A 16886-nucleotide genomic window follows, 5' to 3' on the forward strand; every position below is an offset into this window, starting at 1 on the left:
GGAAATGAAATAGTTCCAGGAGTAAAACAAAAGGTTCAATGAAAACCATGTCAACGCAAATGGAGAACTCATGGCTAATCTCTGTGCTTTTTAACGAACTGAGAATCAATAATACATTCTTCGGCCATAAGCTTACAGTATACAGTATACACAATGTATATACACATCGACGTACATTTCACTTTATGTTTTGACTTAATTTGTTTGAAAATTAATCGCGACGCATGAACAAAGATAAAATGGAACAACTATATTATTATATAAAATTATTCATCATCATCTTGGTGCTACAGCTCTTAGAGGGCCTCGACCTTCTCAAGCTTTCTACGCCATTGTGTTCTGTCCCTTCCTTGCATTTTCCAGTTGCCGACTCCGATCTTCTCGGCATCCTGTGTTACCCCGTCCATCCACCTCAGCTTTGGTCTACCCCGTCTTCTCATTCCCAAGGGTTGCGCTGTCAGAATCTTTTTTATCATGTTCGATTCAGGGGCCCGGGCTACATGTCCTGCCCACTGCAGGCGGTTTCGCTTAATTATAGTGATAATATGGCTAGCCTGGAACTAAAGTGGTCTAAGTAACAAAACCACTTTTTCGAGAAAATTAAAAAAATACATTTTAATGTATAAGGCGGTTGGTACAGGAACTAAAACCAAAATTTTTGTACAAAAGTTTAATTACGGTTACCAAAAATCTTACAAACATAAAAAAAATTCTTACTGATAACTGAACTTCATTTTGTTAATTTTTTTATTTAAAATGTAACATTATTAAAATTATTAAATTATTAAAAATAATTAAGTAAACTAATTCATCCAAATCTTCACCTCGAAATGGTGGTAGTATGTCTTCATTATCCTCCCTATCACCTCTGCGATTGTAATGGGGTAAAGAAAGATAAAATGGATGATGCACAGGAGATACAAATTGTAGCATTTTTTTTATATCTTTCATTTTATTAAATTTTAGGGTCTAATATCTGCGGCAACCTCCGGGGAAAAGTTCCTTAATACTTGTGCAAATTCTTGAAAAGAATTCATTTTATTTAGGTCTATAGCATTATAAGGATCCAAGTAATCATCATTTAAAAACATTACCGATGTACCTTTGGAGAACTTGATTCTGCGTATTTGAGAAATCATGAGGTGACTTAAAATTCTTCAACTTATGGAATGACACAAACTTATCCACCATGTTTTTTACACGAAATGGGTGGCGCTTTCGACAATTTGAAATTAATTCCATCCATGCTTTAGGAATGTACACTGGGTTAAATTCTGTGCCCTACTAATAAATGAAAATTCGCCATCGTTGGGTAAATATGTGTGACCGGTAACCAGATAATTTACATAGATATCTTGAATGTTCGGTAAAACGTTAACCATGTACATAAGAAAATGTAACAAATTCCAGTTCCGATTTTGTCCCCCACAACAGTCACTAAAGAGAACAAGTTTTGTAGCATTAGGAATGTCGTTTTTAAAATAGTGATATAAACAACTTATCACTTCGTGAGAACCTGTAGCCCCTTTGGTCTCATACGACATGTCCAGAAAAACGTTTTCTTCACCACTTTCATAAGTATGAATTTCTAAGTTTACCATGTGCATCTGCCTTAAGTAATTCACCTCACCGGTATTTATGTGAGATAAGGGAAGTGTTCTTTCCAAATCAAATGTAATTAATACACCTGTACTCTCCGGCTTCAAACACTCGTTTTTGTAATCTTTCAGAAGTTTCCTAGCCTTTTGAGACAGAGCAATATGCTGGTCCATTTTTATTTTTACTTCTTCTGATTTTTCTTTATTACTTTCGGCATTTAAACTTATTTGAAATGCATCGCAAAATTTGCAAGTCCCTTTTTTAGGTATATAGAAATGAATATTAAATTCGATATTAAAGATTTTTTCATAGATACTTTTTTCATAGATACTTTTTCATAGATAATTTTTTAAAAAAAGTATCTATGAAAAAATCTTTAGAACCGAATTTGTTTTCCTTCAGTAATTAATTTACATTTAAACAGTTCGTACATTTTGGAAATATTGAAAAAGGGTGCTAAATATTGACGCTTTGAGGTCCTTCCTCCATAAAGTGGCTCTTAAATTTAGGAAAACTATTAATATGATCACGAATCCACTTCAATTTCTCCTCGTTTATTTTATTTCCAGGAACTTTTCTTCCTCTTTGATCGGGGAGGGGATATCACTATTTTCGGCTTTTTTTACTCTTAGTGCATAATCTAATCGATGATTACTTATTTGTAATACTTTAAAAAAATTTTACACACGTTCTGAACATTTAGTTGAAATATCCGTGAATATTGTTTACGACTCACAGATTCTGGGTGTATTTTTTTTTCGGGGACGTTTAGGTGCTTTAGTTCTAACTGTACCACACAACAAGCTAGTTTGCGCGTTCCAATCCTGTAGTTTGTAAAATCTGTCATGTATTTCTCTCTGGACATTCTTTGGCACTCTATACTGCATTTTAGACGACAATTACATTCAATGTAAAAAAACGTTTTAGCGGCCATAACTTTCCCTTTTATACTAGTGTATTCCTCTCCTGAAGCTCTACACCTCTTTCTGACGTATTTCCCCTATAAAGCCTCTTGTTCCATTTTCTTTCTTCCCTTTCTTACTTCAGTTTCGTTGATTAATGTGCTTCATAGACCACTTTAGAATTTAGAATTTTTACTTTGGTAGAAATCAATAGGTCTATGATGCATAGTGTTACATAGACCCCTTACGAATTTTAACAAATTTCAATTTCCCCAAAAGAAAAAGTGGTACATTGTTATTTTATGGACTCTAACTGAGATTTAGACATAGACCACTTTAGTACTGATAGATTACTAGCTTTTAAAGTCAAATATAACAAATTCTCAATTTTCATACATTTGCGACATAGACCACTTTAGTTCCAGGCTAGCCATATCTTTTCCACCAAACGTATTCTTGTAGATATTCTGCAGTTCAAAGTTATATCTACGCCTCCATATTCCGTTTGTTTGTCCAATAAAAAGATTAAACAAGATAATATGACTATTTATTTGGATGTTCTACGATTCATAAAGGGAAAAACAACTGCGGAAGGCTACAGGTCATAAACAATGACGTAACTTTGAACGTTATTTTTAATTTTTGGTATTATATTAACTATTAAAATTAGATTAATATTTAAATAAAAATATAATTGAACTATTTAAAATATATTTATTTCGTTGAAATCCTAATAATAGAAGTATAACTTTCTACGTGCGTACAAAGTACACACACTATTTTTTCATTAGAAGGATGTAATTAAGTAAGTGTTAATATTTTTTATGATTGGCGATAAAATTTTGTATGCACCACTTCAGTAAAGATTGTTTATCGAACTCGTCTGTTACTCGCCTCGCTAACTTCGCTCCCTCTGCTCGTAATATCATACTCGTTCGATAAACAGTCACTTTACTGACTTGGTACATAAATAACTATTATTTTTAGCTTATCATGGCAACTAAACATTTTAACAAAAAAATGTATGGGGTTATATTCACTAATAGCTGCATTGTTATTTGGGTCTCTTATTAATCAAATTCACAACAATGTAAGTATTGAATAATATATAGCAATAAGTTTTAAGTTACTACATTTTATTTAAAATTTTGTTAATGTCATTTTTTTAATGAAATTTTACACTGCCACCGGACAAACGGTTTTTGTATAGTCAAAACCTTTTTGTATTGCTTTACTTTAATTATTTCTGTTTACTTATTAATATCAAAAAATTACATGCTAAGTACAAGATATTGTTTGCTGATTTATTTTTACAATTGAGTACTTACTGATAAATAAATAACAAAACCTAAAAATACCTTTTGTACCACACTATCTAGCTACGGAAAGTTTGAAACGAAAGTGGAAGATCAAGTGAATTAAGCAAACAGAGCCTTAGGTTGCCCGAAAGAAACAATAAGGAAAAATAAAAAAATTGGAACAGAAGTGAAAGACGGAATTTACAAAACAGTCATCAGACCAATAATGACTTACGCCGCAGAAACACAACCTAATACAGAGAGGACAAAAAGGTTGCTAGAAACAGCAGAGATGAAAACCGAAACATCGATGGTAATAGAACTATGGAATAGAACTAGAAATGAAGATATACGACGGAGATGCAAGGAGGACAACATTAATAACTGGGTTGAAAACATAACAGTATAATGGAACAACCACATACGCCTAATGACAACAAATAGAGTAGTAAGGTCAACGAGAAACGGTTCCCCAATAAGAAGACGATCATTTGTAAGACCACGAAAACAATGGAATGAAAACGTACTGGAGGCACATTGAAAAAACTGACAGAGTCATATCTACACAAAAAGAAGAAGAAACAAAGCTGTACTAATAAAAAGAGAATAATCAACTTGATAAGATGATTATTTTCTATAAAATGGACTAATGTCTTAAGAGTAAACAGCAGCGCGTCATCAATATTTTTGTTTTTGTGACAACACACAGTGGTTCCAAATGCTGAAAACGTGGTCATGAGGCGAATAAAAATGTCCATATCTAGGGATTTTCATGTTTACATTTATGTTTTCATACTATCGCAGAGTCGTAATACGCAGGTATAGCGATCAGACTGGATATTTATATTGTGGCTCATGCTCATAGCTCAGGAACAAGTGAGCCATGTACGAGGGTATTTTGGCCGGCAGAGAAAGTGAAAAAGACGCGTATATTGAAAACGCTGTAAAACGTTTTGTAGTTTATCAATTTTATCGCTGTAAAGCAGAATCTTCTTTTTCAAGTATGTAGTGATGTAAGATGTAAGTTAACTGAAGATTTAGTATCAATAAATACCTTAAATTTGTTTATGCATAAATAGTGAAAATATACTTGAAATAATTAAACTTTTGTAAAGATACATTCAAAAAGCACAAAATTCTGCAAAATTCTGTGACTAATGTTTATTAGTCTTGAAGTATATGGTAAGAACATACATAATCACTTTGGTTTAGCTGCCTATAACTACCTATGCATTGCTGGCAGTTGTTTGAATATAAAAGTGGGAAGTGACGCATATTACATGGTTCTGGAGATTTTTGAATATGTATGGGCGGTTGTACATAAGTAATAGTTTCTGGATACTGTACTTCATAAACAAAATGTATTGGTAATCAGCAATTTTAAAAGACCCTTATAATATAAAATTTTAAACAAATATGCGTTTAAAATAAAATTTTCGAATTTATTTCGGCCATATTGGATCCACAATTTTGTTTTTTAAAAAAGTAATGTTACATTTGTAATTAGGGTACAATTAGGGTACTTAAACTACCAAATTTAATAAAAAAAATTGCGTTTTGATTGATATTTTTGATTTCTTTCCGCCATGTTGGATCCGCCAATTTGTTTTTCAGAAAAAATAATGTCAGATTCGTAACCAGCGATGCCAAAAATCCTCGAAAACGAAGTAGTTCCGAAGTGTATGAACAATAAACGCTTTTAAAGGTTCATGACCACGTTTTCGGCATTTGGAACCACTGTGCAACAGTGTGAAACAGTGAGGCAACAGTACCTCGGTAGTTCGACATTGACAGTGACATTTATACTATCAAAAACAATAATTTTTATACTCATAGGCGCGAAATGTTGCCGAGTCAGTCACGTTCGATTTCTTGTTATAGAAACATTTTTAGTAGATCCAATGTGACACAAAATCTAGGCATGGGATAAAAAAGTTTATTTGAAGAAAGTGTATTTTTTGTCTTTCTTAATGGCGATATAGGCTCCTTTTTGCAATATTTTATTTATTTTGTTTACGGGCGTTTCGCCCTATTTATTTATGGAGTAATTTCCACATACTAACATATTTCTGAAATTGGGCTCTGTACCACCATTCTCTATTATATTACAAATATGTGTGCCAAATATCTCGACAAAATATTCAAAATTACAGCCGCAATCTTGGACCGCGTTTGTTGCTACCTGCTGATCGCTACTGTTTGCTCTTAAGTAATGAAGAATGAATTTGTCTGTCTGTAGTTTAAGTTTCATGTCACCTAATATATTTTTTATATTTTAACAATGTTTTCTTTAATTGTGGAGCGTATTAAAGGGGGAATTCCCCTACCCCTACTCTCCCGCAGTCCCCCGTAGATCCGCCACTGCCCGTTGTTTTCCAAAGATAAGGCAAAACAGCAGCTATACTGGTATTGTGTAAGTGGGAAGCATTGATGAAAACATGATAATTCCTGTGTCGCTATAGCAGGACATTTTTTATCACCCCTTTTTTTCTATCAAAATTTCTTTGACACTATCTAACTATCACACTATGGGCCGGTTTTTCAGTTCTGGGTTAACCTATTTATTTTTTGGTCACCGAAATATTCATGGATAATCAGTTTTTCAGTACTAGGTTAGAGCTTAAACTCGTTTAAATTAACCACGATTTTAACCGATCGTCGTTAGATGGTTTAAGTCCGAATTTTGCGGTTACGCTTGCGCATTGGTGCAGTGAATGAATCATGTTTATTTTTTTGAGTACTTATTTATTAAGTTATTTTCTTTCATCGCGGGAAGTATTCTAATACCTCCTTATTATAATTAAATTCCTTCTCCTTATTCCTCCTTATTAATATAAATTATTATAAGGAAATTATTATTATTGAAATTATAAATTATTATCGTTATTATATAGGAAGGAATTATAAGGAAATATATTTAAATATACCCAGATAGCACATGACATCCCGCGGACGTCCGTTTCAGGTCCCAATTAAGTCCGAATGTACGGGGACCTCAATCGAACGTTGCCAGGAATTACAAATCCAGACGTCCCCAGGAAGTACGATTACGGACGTCCCCAGGACGTCTGTTTCAGGTCCCGCTAAGTCAGAATGTAATGGGACCTTAATCGGACGTCCCCAGGAAGTACGATTACGGACGTCCCTAGGAATTACGAATTCAGACCAGTTCAGGAATGGATCTAATAACCATCAGTTATTTGGCATTTGCAGTGTTGCCATACTTTATTTGTCTGTTTCTTGTATAATTCCCACCAATGGTATAATATACAAGAATAGAATAGTATGATTGTATAAGAACGTTTAATACCTATCTACATAGAGATATATTTATAGTCTAAACAAAATTTATACAGTTTATCTTCATTTATCAGTTGATCTTCCTTTTTATAAGAGTGTTAGTTAACTGTGAATGTAATATACTGAATAATTTAAATTTCAATTAATGTCTTAATAGTAATCATTAATAAAATGAATTTAAATTATCTTTTGATTCAAAAACATTTATACAGTTTATTTTTATTTAACTTTTTTGTAACAATTTTAATTATTTGATTTAAAATGCCTCTTTTGAGTTTTTTCTATCCAGTATTTACACTGATATTGTACTACTTACTTTTCCAAACTTTATTTTTTTGGTGGTTCAAAACAAACTATTGAAGCAGCTATTTTTAAATGTAACTTTATGTGATGTGGTTATGTTTGTGAAAAAATTGAGGATACGGCAACGGTGTCATATTATGTCAAGCGTAAAACCCTGCCTGGCCAATCAGAGGATAGGGGATATATTAACCGTTATAGAAATAGAAGGAAATGTTAGGTTCTATTCATTGCACAAAAGATTAACTTTCTAATGCAAAGAGAGAAATAGAGGAAGAATTTGTACAGCTAGATACAATACTTCAGCAAGGACCCCATTTTAACCATGGCATAAGTGTTTTTATAATATAAGGTAGGAACTTAGGTATATTCTTTTATCTACGATTGTAGGTAAAAGAATTATCAAAATTTGGAGGAGCAATAAAAAGACGCCTTGTTTGTTAAATTTTAATACAAATTTGTTTGATATATAGGTAATGTGTTTTTTCATTTTAAATGAAGATTTCATCTTTAAAAATTATGAGTAAATTTATATAAAATAATTTTAGACTTTTTCAACATTGTTTAATAATAATTAAACGCCATGTTTAAAATTTCTGAAAACATTTTACATAATGCCCTAAAAAGGTTTGGTCGGAGGTTCCAAGGAGGTTTTGGACGACCGTCCCAAGGAGGTTTTAGTCGGACGTCCCCAGGACAGTTTGGCCGGACGTCCTGGGCACGGATGATTTTGTAACATCGGACGTCCTCGGTACGTCCCGATGATGTCCCAGTACCTGAAACGTACGTCCTCAGGACGTACGAATGTCCTAATGGTATGGTTTGTTCAACAGTAATTGGTTTGAGTTCAATTAGTGCAGTCGTAAATATTATTAAATTTATCTGACCTGGCCCATTGTTAAGACCCACCCGGAGCGATAAGCCACCGAGGTAGACAGAGTTGGTCTTTTGCAATTAACACTGACTAGACGGTACTCCCATAATAAAGCCTAAAATAAATTTTACCTGAAACCGGGCCTTTTATACTATTATCGGTTAATCCGGGCTGTTTATAGTGGTAACTAATTGAACTTAACAATTTACTGTTTAACATACCATACATCCCGGGTACGTCCCAGGGATGTACTTGTGCTGTTTGGGTAACTGTAACAGGTACCTATGTTTACACTTACTCCTGTTACAGTAACAGGATTTAATGCATGATTCCTAGTAATATCTTAAAAAGATTATTTTATATTTGTTTACACAGCAAAACACTTAATTATTTACCAAAGAGTCTGACTTCTTATTTCCTGGTCAATCTGTTCAAATAGTAAAAAGACCGTGGTCTTTGACAAACAAAATCGGAAGAAAAGTCTAAATCGTCCCAGTAATTCTAATTCTCTTCTGTTATGAAACCGAGGTAGACGTTATGAACTAAACAAAGATTTCGAACCTGATATTGCATTGCATTAATCGTTTTTTAAATTTGGTTATGAAATTGTCTTTTATTTATTTTTCTGTCAAATTGATCATTATTTCTCGAATTGCACATGCGCACGTACAGTTACTGCTGCCACCAGAAGAAAAAAAGTGGTTAGCTAACCGAGATTTTCTTAACTTGAACTGAACAGTAAGCACTGAAAAACGCTATGAGGGTTAAAATACTAGTTAAAATTTAAACTAGGTTAGCTAACCAAAATTTTAACCGCTCACTGAAAAACGGGGCCTATCTAACACAGGTTTTCTGAAGACTAAAATACAATGCATCTACATATTTCTGACCACGAATTCATAAGCAAAACTCATGCTTGAAAAAAAATAAGTCTCTCTTCTTTCACTAATAAATATTTTCGTTCACTTGACCGTGAATTAGTGCACTTAATATAAACCGAGCACCTGACTCAAATAAATTCAGAAAGCTGTAGCTGCAGAGTAATAGTTTTTTCTGACCTATGTAAGTCATACGGATTTTTTTAATCTACACACTGAGAACTATTATTGACCCAACTTTCGTTTAATTTGACCGGAGCCACTTTTCCATAAGCAGTGTTGCGGGGTCCTTTGTTTTGTTGCATTGTTGTTTGCTATAAAAACTATTGTGTACTAATGTGTACAATTCGTTGCCTTATACTATACTTTAGACATACTTATTTCTATTATTGTGTAATTTAAAGTCTTTTTAATATTCTGCGATATTACAACGATAGTAACCACTTACTTTCTTTATTTTTGTAGGAAAATACTGTTGGAGGAATTATTGTTTTTGTAGGATTTTTTGTCGGAATTTTTATTCTCTGTCACGCAGGAGAGAAGATAGCTCAGTTGGTAATATTATATACATTTTTCATGTTATATTTTTTTTCTACTGGGAAATGAATCTAATCAAATTTTAACCACTTAGTAAAATACATAAAAAGGGTACAGGGAAAAAAACAGATATATCATTTCTTTTCACAACTGAGTAAATTGAATTTTAATGTTCAAAACCAATTATTTTTTATTTCAAAAAGGGATTATAAACAGTAATTTACATACAACAGGAGTTAACATTACCATAAGTTATTTTAACTACAGATTTTTGGTTTACAAAAACTATAGTCGCCTTTATTGCAAAAAAATCTGCATCGCACATGGTTTTACAGAAAGAAAAGCAGCAATGTCACCTAAAACAGACAAAAACCAGCCTTTTTTTAACTAAAAAAGAAAATTAATGTATTTTTAATGTTTATTTATTTATCAACATAAGTATTAATAATTTCAACTTACTGTTTGTTAGAGATGAGCCAGGTTCTGGAAAAATGCTTTTGCACTGCAAAACCGCATAAGACTCATTAGGTCGTTAAACTTAGCCTTTGGAATTGGTAAAGGACCTGTAGAAAAATTAAAAAAAAAATGAATAAATCTCATTTTTATTTAAGTTTCTTATAATTTACCACCGTATACCTGAACAGGCAGCAAAAATTCTCCACATCTTAAAGCTGAGTTTTGGTCAAAGCGTTTTCGTATTAATCAGGACAGTATTGGTCCATTGCATATTGAACGGTAGTAGATAAGGCGGCTATGATCAGATAATGCCAATATTTCCTTAAAACTCTGAGTTTTAAATGAGCATTTTTGTAAATATATTGTGTCTAAAAATGATTTCCAATCCAGTACCATGTTTTGTGACACATTCACTATAACAAACGGCGATGGTTTGGAACGGGAATGACTAATGACTTCTTTAATCAAAGGCAATTCTTCCGGGACCCCAAAGGGGCTCTTTAAATCCCACAATCCTAAATTTTTGTTACACTTCAAGTATAAATGTCCTCTTACAGGGAATATGATATTTATTTTTTTCAAATTATGAATTGTGTTGTTTACTACAAAATGAATAAATCGAAAAATAGTTTTTTATTTTGTCCTCCGGCAGAGTCACAGAAGATTTGCAGTCCTCTATCATGTTCTTGTAAGTAATTATTGATAAAATTGAGAAGAAAAGATGCAACTTCATTTGCTCCTTTTTTAGCGAATCCTTCATGATAGGTGTAAAAAATAGACTGACCAGAAGCAGTGGCGGCTGGTCCTATGAGGCAGGTGAGGCAGTGCTTATAATAGATAAATTTATCTGTTTGTACCTCCATCTTCAAAATGTATAAGTAGCAAAATTATGTGCCCTCAAATTTATCTGCTCGTCCTTCGTGTAGTGTACGTTAAATATTTGTTAGATATATGTTAATTTAAATTGCCACCACTTTAGATAATTAACGACATTCGAGGATACCTTCCTTTTTTTGACGAAATGAACCTATAGGTGCTCTAGGAGCGAAAGTATACTTGGACAAAATTGAATAAAACTCAGTGCTCGATATCTACCTTTTATTGCGTAAAAAATAACTTTATTTCATTTATTTTCATTTTATTATTTTAATTTCATAATAATTAATTTTCTTTTACGCTTTTTATATAAAAAAACAAATTTAACCCTTAGCTTATTTAACATAAAAATCAATCTTATATTATAACAGTAATTTGTTTCTTGATTGTTTGGATTGACCTATATTCAATAGGATTTACAATATAAGATTGGTTCTAAAATTAAATTATCACGTTTTTGTAGGTATATTGTTTGCGCACAATAATTTCATTTTTGCGACTGCTTAAACAAAATCAGTTGTCCGTTGTTCTCATGTAGTTTCTAATGTAAATTTTGCTTAATATGGCTGTACAACGCTGATGAGACCCAGGAAGGACGAAACATCTGATGCATACTGTTTTGATATGTGGTATTAGTAATTATTATTAGCTAAAAAAACTGCTACCTAGAGTATGAACCTATCACAGACTTGACCAGAAAATAATTTCTCTCTTTCTAAATACCAGCTTGCCACGTAAAATGGTATCCGAGATTTCGTTTGCTATTTTTGCCAATAAAATATTTATTTAATATTTTGCAAGGGTTAAAATAAATACGGCAATATTCTGTAGACGGCCTTACGTTATGACGTCACAGAATTGACCTTTCGCTCATTAAAGAGAAGTTAACCACAATAATACTATTCCTCAAGTGTAGTGTGCCTCACCATTTTGTATTATCACGAGCCGCTCCTGACCAGAAGAGAGGACATGTACATAAAGGCATACATAGACAATTGGCACTTATAGTACACATCGTAAGTGCCAATTTTCGGAATTGAAACATTTTTTGAAAAATAAATGCAGATGGCTTCCTTTTGTTGCTTTTTTGCAAATTTTTTGGCTTACCTTTTCTTTGAACTGAACGATTCTGCCTTTCTTTTATGCAAATCATTCATAACAGTTAAATGACTAAATTCATCAGTATTAGTCAAACTTTTAATAGTCCAAGTAATGAAGCTTAAAATAGTTTAAAACCTCGCAATTTTTACAAAATAGATCGATTTGCTTGAAAATTTGAGAATAAGTAGTGGATAGTCCAAGGAACAAAATCTATATGATATTGAAAGGCGCTTTTACCATGGGGGTGGTTGTCACTCCATCTCGGGGGTGCAAATTTTTTATTATATTTTGACGGCAAAAGTTGATAAAAACATTCATTCTAAGCAAAAAATGTTCTATACATTTGTTTGATAAAATTAATAGTTTTCTATTTATTCGCTATCTAAAGTGTTAGTTTTATATCGAAAAAATCAATGTTTTTAATAAGTTTTCTGCTAATAACTCCAATAGCTTTCGTTTTATCAAAACAACTTTACTTAACAAAATTGTACCTTTTGAAAAAATAAACAAAACCGTTTTTTTTTATTTTCTATAAGACCAAATGTAATCGAGCTATACTTTATTATATGTTAGCTCTTCTTCGTCAAATGTTAATTATTTATTATAGTTTCAAAGTCAAAAGACGGGAAAAATATGCATTTTTCGAGGATAACTTGTTCAAACTAATTTAAAGTATATATAAATATCTGTCTCAAGAAATAAAAGTATTTAGCTCAAAAATTAAGTGATTTATAATGAAAAGAATGCCAGTCCCTATTTTTTTCAACGAAAACGTGATCGAAAGCAACGCCCTAATCACCATCCTCATTAAAATTAATCATTGACTTTATTTGGTCTTATTTATTTATGTATTGTTAATAGGTTCTAGAAGTTTGACCGGCTTAGAGTGATTAGTTTAAAAAAAAATGGAGTTAAAAGCGAATAACGAATTATTGTAGTTTGGAGAAAATGGATTTTCTTCAGAATAGAAAGACTAGCGTCAGCGATACGAAAAAAGTTTGATTATGAAATTGTAGTCTATTTAATTTTCAAGAAGATGATTTATAAAAATTTTTTCTACGGCAAAAATTGAGAGCTATTGACAATTAAACCTTGTAATAACTTGCAAAAACCACCTTTACCAACCCTTTCAAAGTCACCTCTTTTTGCGACTGAGGATTTTAAAAAGATTTAATATTAATAGTCTTATAGATCTTGTAAAAATCTACAAAATTCTTTTTTACCAGACTTTTTAACATAAAAAATATAAAAGTGATGGTTAAAAAATCAATATATTTTTTGAGAAAAAAAAGGAGGAATGCAATTGGAAGCATAATAATGTAAGTTAGCGGTGTTTTTAGTCATTGTCCTTATTCATTCTTCTTTATTTATGTTCTAGTAATAAATTCTAGAAGTTTGACTGGCTTAGAGTAATTAGTTTTTAAAAAATTGGAGCAATAGGAATTTTTGTGGTTTAATAAAAAATGCCATTTTCTTCAGAATAGAAAGATTAGCATCAGAGATACAAAAATTTTTTTAAATATGAAATTATAGGTTGCTTAATTCCCAAGAACTTGGTTTGAAAAAAATTTTTCTACGGCAAAAATTGAGTGTATCGTAAATGAGTATATCGAAAAATATTGATTTTTTCGACATAAAACTAACACTTTCGATAGCGAATAAATCGAAAGCTATTAATTTTATCAAAAAAAGTATGGAACATTTTTTGCTTAGAATGAACGTTTTTATCAACTTCTACGGTCAAAATATAATAAATTTCCACCCCCGAGGTGGCAACCACCCCCTTGGTAAAAGCGCCTTTCGGCATCATATAGATTTTGATCCTTGGACTCTCCACTACTTATTCTCAAATTTTCAAGCAAATCTATCCATTCTGTAAAAATTGCGAGGTGAAAAGCTTCATTACTTGGACTATAAGCTGAATTTGAAATTCATCACACGTTGCGCATGTGTCACTTCTGGGGTATCTAAAATCAATATCAAATTCCTTATTAAAAATTGTTCTGTACGTTTAATACGAGACTTTAGCCGGTTTGTTTACATGACATGGCTGGTTTTCCCCTGGACGTTTGGACTAAGCTGGTTTTTATTCGGTACGCTATTAGTCGAGGAAATGAAGCTTAAAAAATGGCAAAACCTCGCAATTTTTTCGTCTAGCATCGATTTGTACAAAAATTTGGGATTAGGCCCATTACACCCTCTAGTTTATTTTCTATATTGAGCCGTTGTACGCTTTTGGTTTTGTAAGGGTGAAAACTACCCCTAATTGTAAAAAATTATAAAATAACATTTTAAACTTTAATATTGTCAACATTTGGTTCTTATTAGTTACATAATGAATGTTTTATGCTTTAAGATATACTGTCATAATATTTCAACCCTTAAAACCACCCTTGTTGGAGGTATATATAAAAAAATTACTTATCCTAAAAGAATAATTTCGGCTTGCATCGATTTACATAAAAATTTGCAATTAGGATCATCTCACCCTGTACTTCATATTCTATATCATGCTTAAGGGCGTTGATTATTTTTAGGGGTACACCCCTAAATCACCCATACACCCATATCAAAAATTATATAAAAACATTGTATACTTTAATATGGGTAAAATTTGGTTTTGATTGGTTAAATAATGATTGATTTATACTTTAGAATATAATATCATAATATTTCAACCCTTAAAAACCACCTTGAATAACATTACATTTTTATAAGTAGACATTTTAATAGGTCTAAACAGAAAAAAAAGTAGAATTAAAGAATTACAAAAACATTTATTTACACAAAAATACGAATTAACAAATATGTACAAATACAAATTCAAATAGTTTTTTAGTCATCTTCCAGTATACGAACTGGTTCTGTGGTATTATACATATACATTGAAAATTGTTCATAAGTAGACTATCCGAATTTTTCCGATTTTTTTAGTTATTATAGAAGATACAATTTAGTAGTCTATCATTTTTTTGTATCTCAAGTATTTTCAGAAATATTTGGAAGTAAAAGGTGAAAAATGGGAAATTCCAAAAAATTAATTTTTCTAAACTCCAATTTTTTTAAAATTAGGCCTTTTAAATAGGTCAAACTTCTTGGGTGTATTGATAATACTAATATAAAAGGAATTACAGAAAGGTAAAGACAAATTTTTAATCAAGATGGTAGTTAGGGGGTTGTTTGCACTGATTTTTTCATAGAGAAAAGCAGGTACCGACATTTTTTTGATCATAAGTCGCTTAATTTTCAGACTAGAAACTTTTTATTTTTTTTTTTTTTTTGAAAGGCCTAACTGTATACTTGAAAAAAAGATAATTTAAGATTTCCTCGAAAAATGCAATAGTCGAGGAAATGAAGCATTTTGGCTCGTAATTTTTTCGTCCAGCATGGATTTACTTGAAATTTTTACAGAAGGTAGGGAATAATAGTCCAAGGATCATTTTCTATATCATGCCGCTGTACGCTAAAACTTTGGGGGTGGTTGCCGCCCCATCTCGGGGGTGGGAAGTTTTTATTACATTTTAACCATGTAAATCGATGTAAAAAGTAATTCTAAGAAAAAAATGTTTTTGAATTTTTTTCGTAAAACTAAAACTTTTCGAGTTATTCCCACTTGAAAGTAACAGTTTTTCGTCGAAAAAATCGACTTTTTTTAAAGGGTTTTTTGAGAAAACCTCGAAAATACATATTTATTCAAAAAACTGCAGATAACAAAATTTTATCTTTTAGTAACATAAACTAAATTCTTCTTCTATAATATTTTTATGACCAATACAAACCAAGATACGGCATGTTAAATGTTAGCTTTTCTCGTCAAATACATAATTTGCAATATTCAAAGCCAAATAACGGGAAAACTTTGCATTTTTCGAGGAAAACTTAAAATATCTTTTTCAAGCGTGTAATTAAACCTTTCAAAGAATAGTAATAAAAAATTTATAGCATGAAAATAGAGCGACTTATGATCAAAAAAAGCCGGTATATACCTTCTTTTCTATACGAAAAAATCAGTGAAAATAACCTCCTAACTACACTCCTAATTAAAAATTAGTCTTCACCTTTCTGTAATTCCTTGTATATTTATATTGTCAATATACCCAGAAGTTTGATTTATTTAGAATGCCTAATTTTAGAAAAATTGGAGTTTAAAAAAAAATTGATTTTTTGCAATTTCGTATTTTTCATCTTTTACTTCAAAATATCTCCGAAAATACTGGAGACACGAAAAAAATGATGAACTTCTAAATTGTAGATTTTTTAATAATTAAAATAAAATTATATTGTGCATATATTTTAATTAAAGTGAATATTTAGCGAGATATAGCTGTTTAAAACCTCTATTTACGAGCAAACACCCCCTTATTCGAGCCCTTTAAACACACCCCAAGTAAAAACTAAGGGATCTAACGGAATTTAATTTACACAGCCTTATAGATCTTCAAAAATCCTATAAAATCGTTTCTGAAAAAGCTTTTTGTCGCCAAAAATGAAGGAGCTATGTTTATAAAACAATTTTTTTTTTCGAAATATATTCGAATAGTCCGCTTATGGAACATTTTCAATGCAAGTATAATACCACAGAACTGGTTCGTATACTGGAAGATGACTTAAAAACTATTTGTGTTTGTACTTCTACATATTTGTAAATTCGTATTTTTGTGTAAATTAATGTTTTTGTAATTTTTAATTCTTTTTTTTTTCTGTATAGATCTATTAAATTATCTACTTATAAAAATTGTAATGTTCTTAAGGGTGGTTTTTAAGG

General features: G+C 31.4%; 1 protein-coding gene across 1 annotated transcript in view; it reads left to right on the plus strand.

The window, feature by feature from the left end:
• Window positions 1-16886, plus strand: part of LOC114342025 (uncharacterized) — a 69276-nt gene that overhangs the window by 41543 nt on the left and 10847 nt on the right. The window contains exon 2 of the mRNA XM_050659165.1: window positions 9617-9706. Within this exon, the coding sequence (XP_050515122.1) occupies window positions 9617-9706 (90 nt within the window). The remainder of the gene's footprint in view (window positions 1-9616; window positions 9707-16886) is intronic.

This window comes from Diabrotica virgifera, chromosome 8, assembly GCF_917563875.1.
Source record: "Diabrotica virgifera virgifera chromosome 8, PGI_DIABVI_V3a".
Taxonomy (NCBI): Eukaryota; Metazoa; Arthropoda; class Insecta; order Coleoptera; family Chrysomelidae; genus Diabrotica; species Diabrotica virgifera.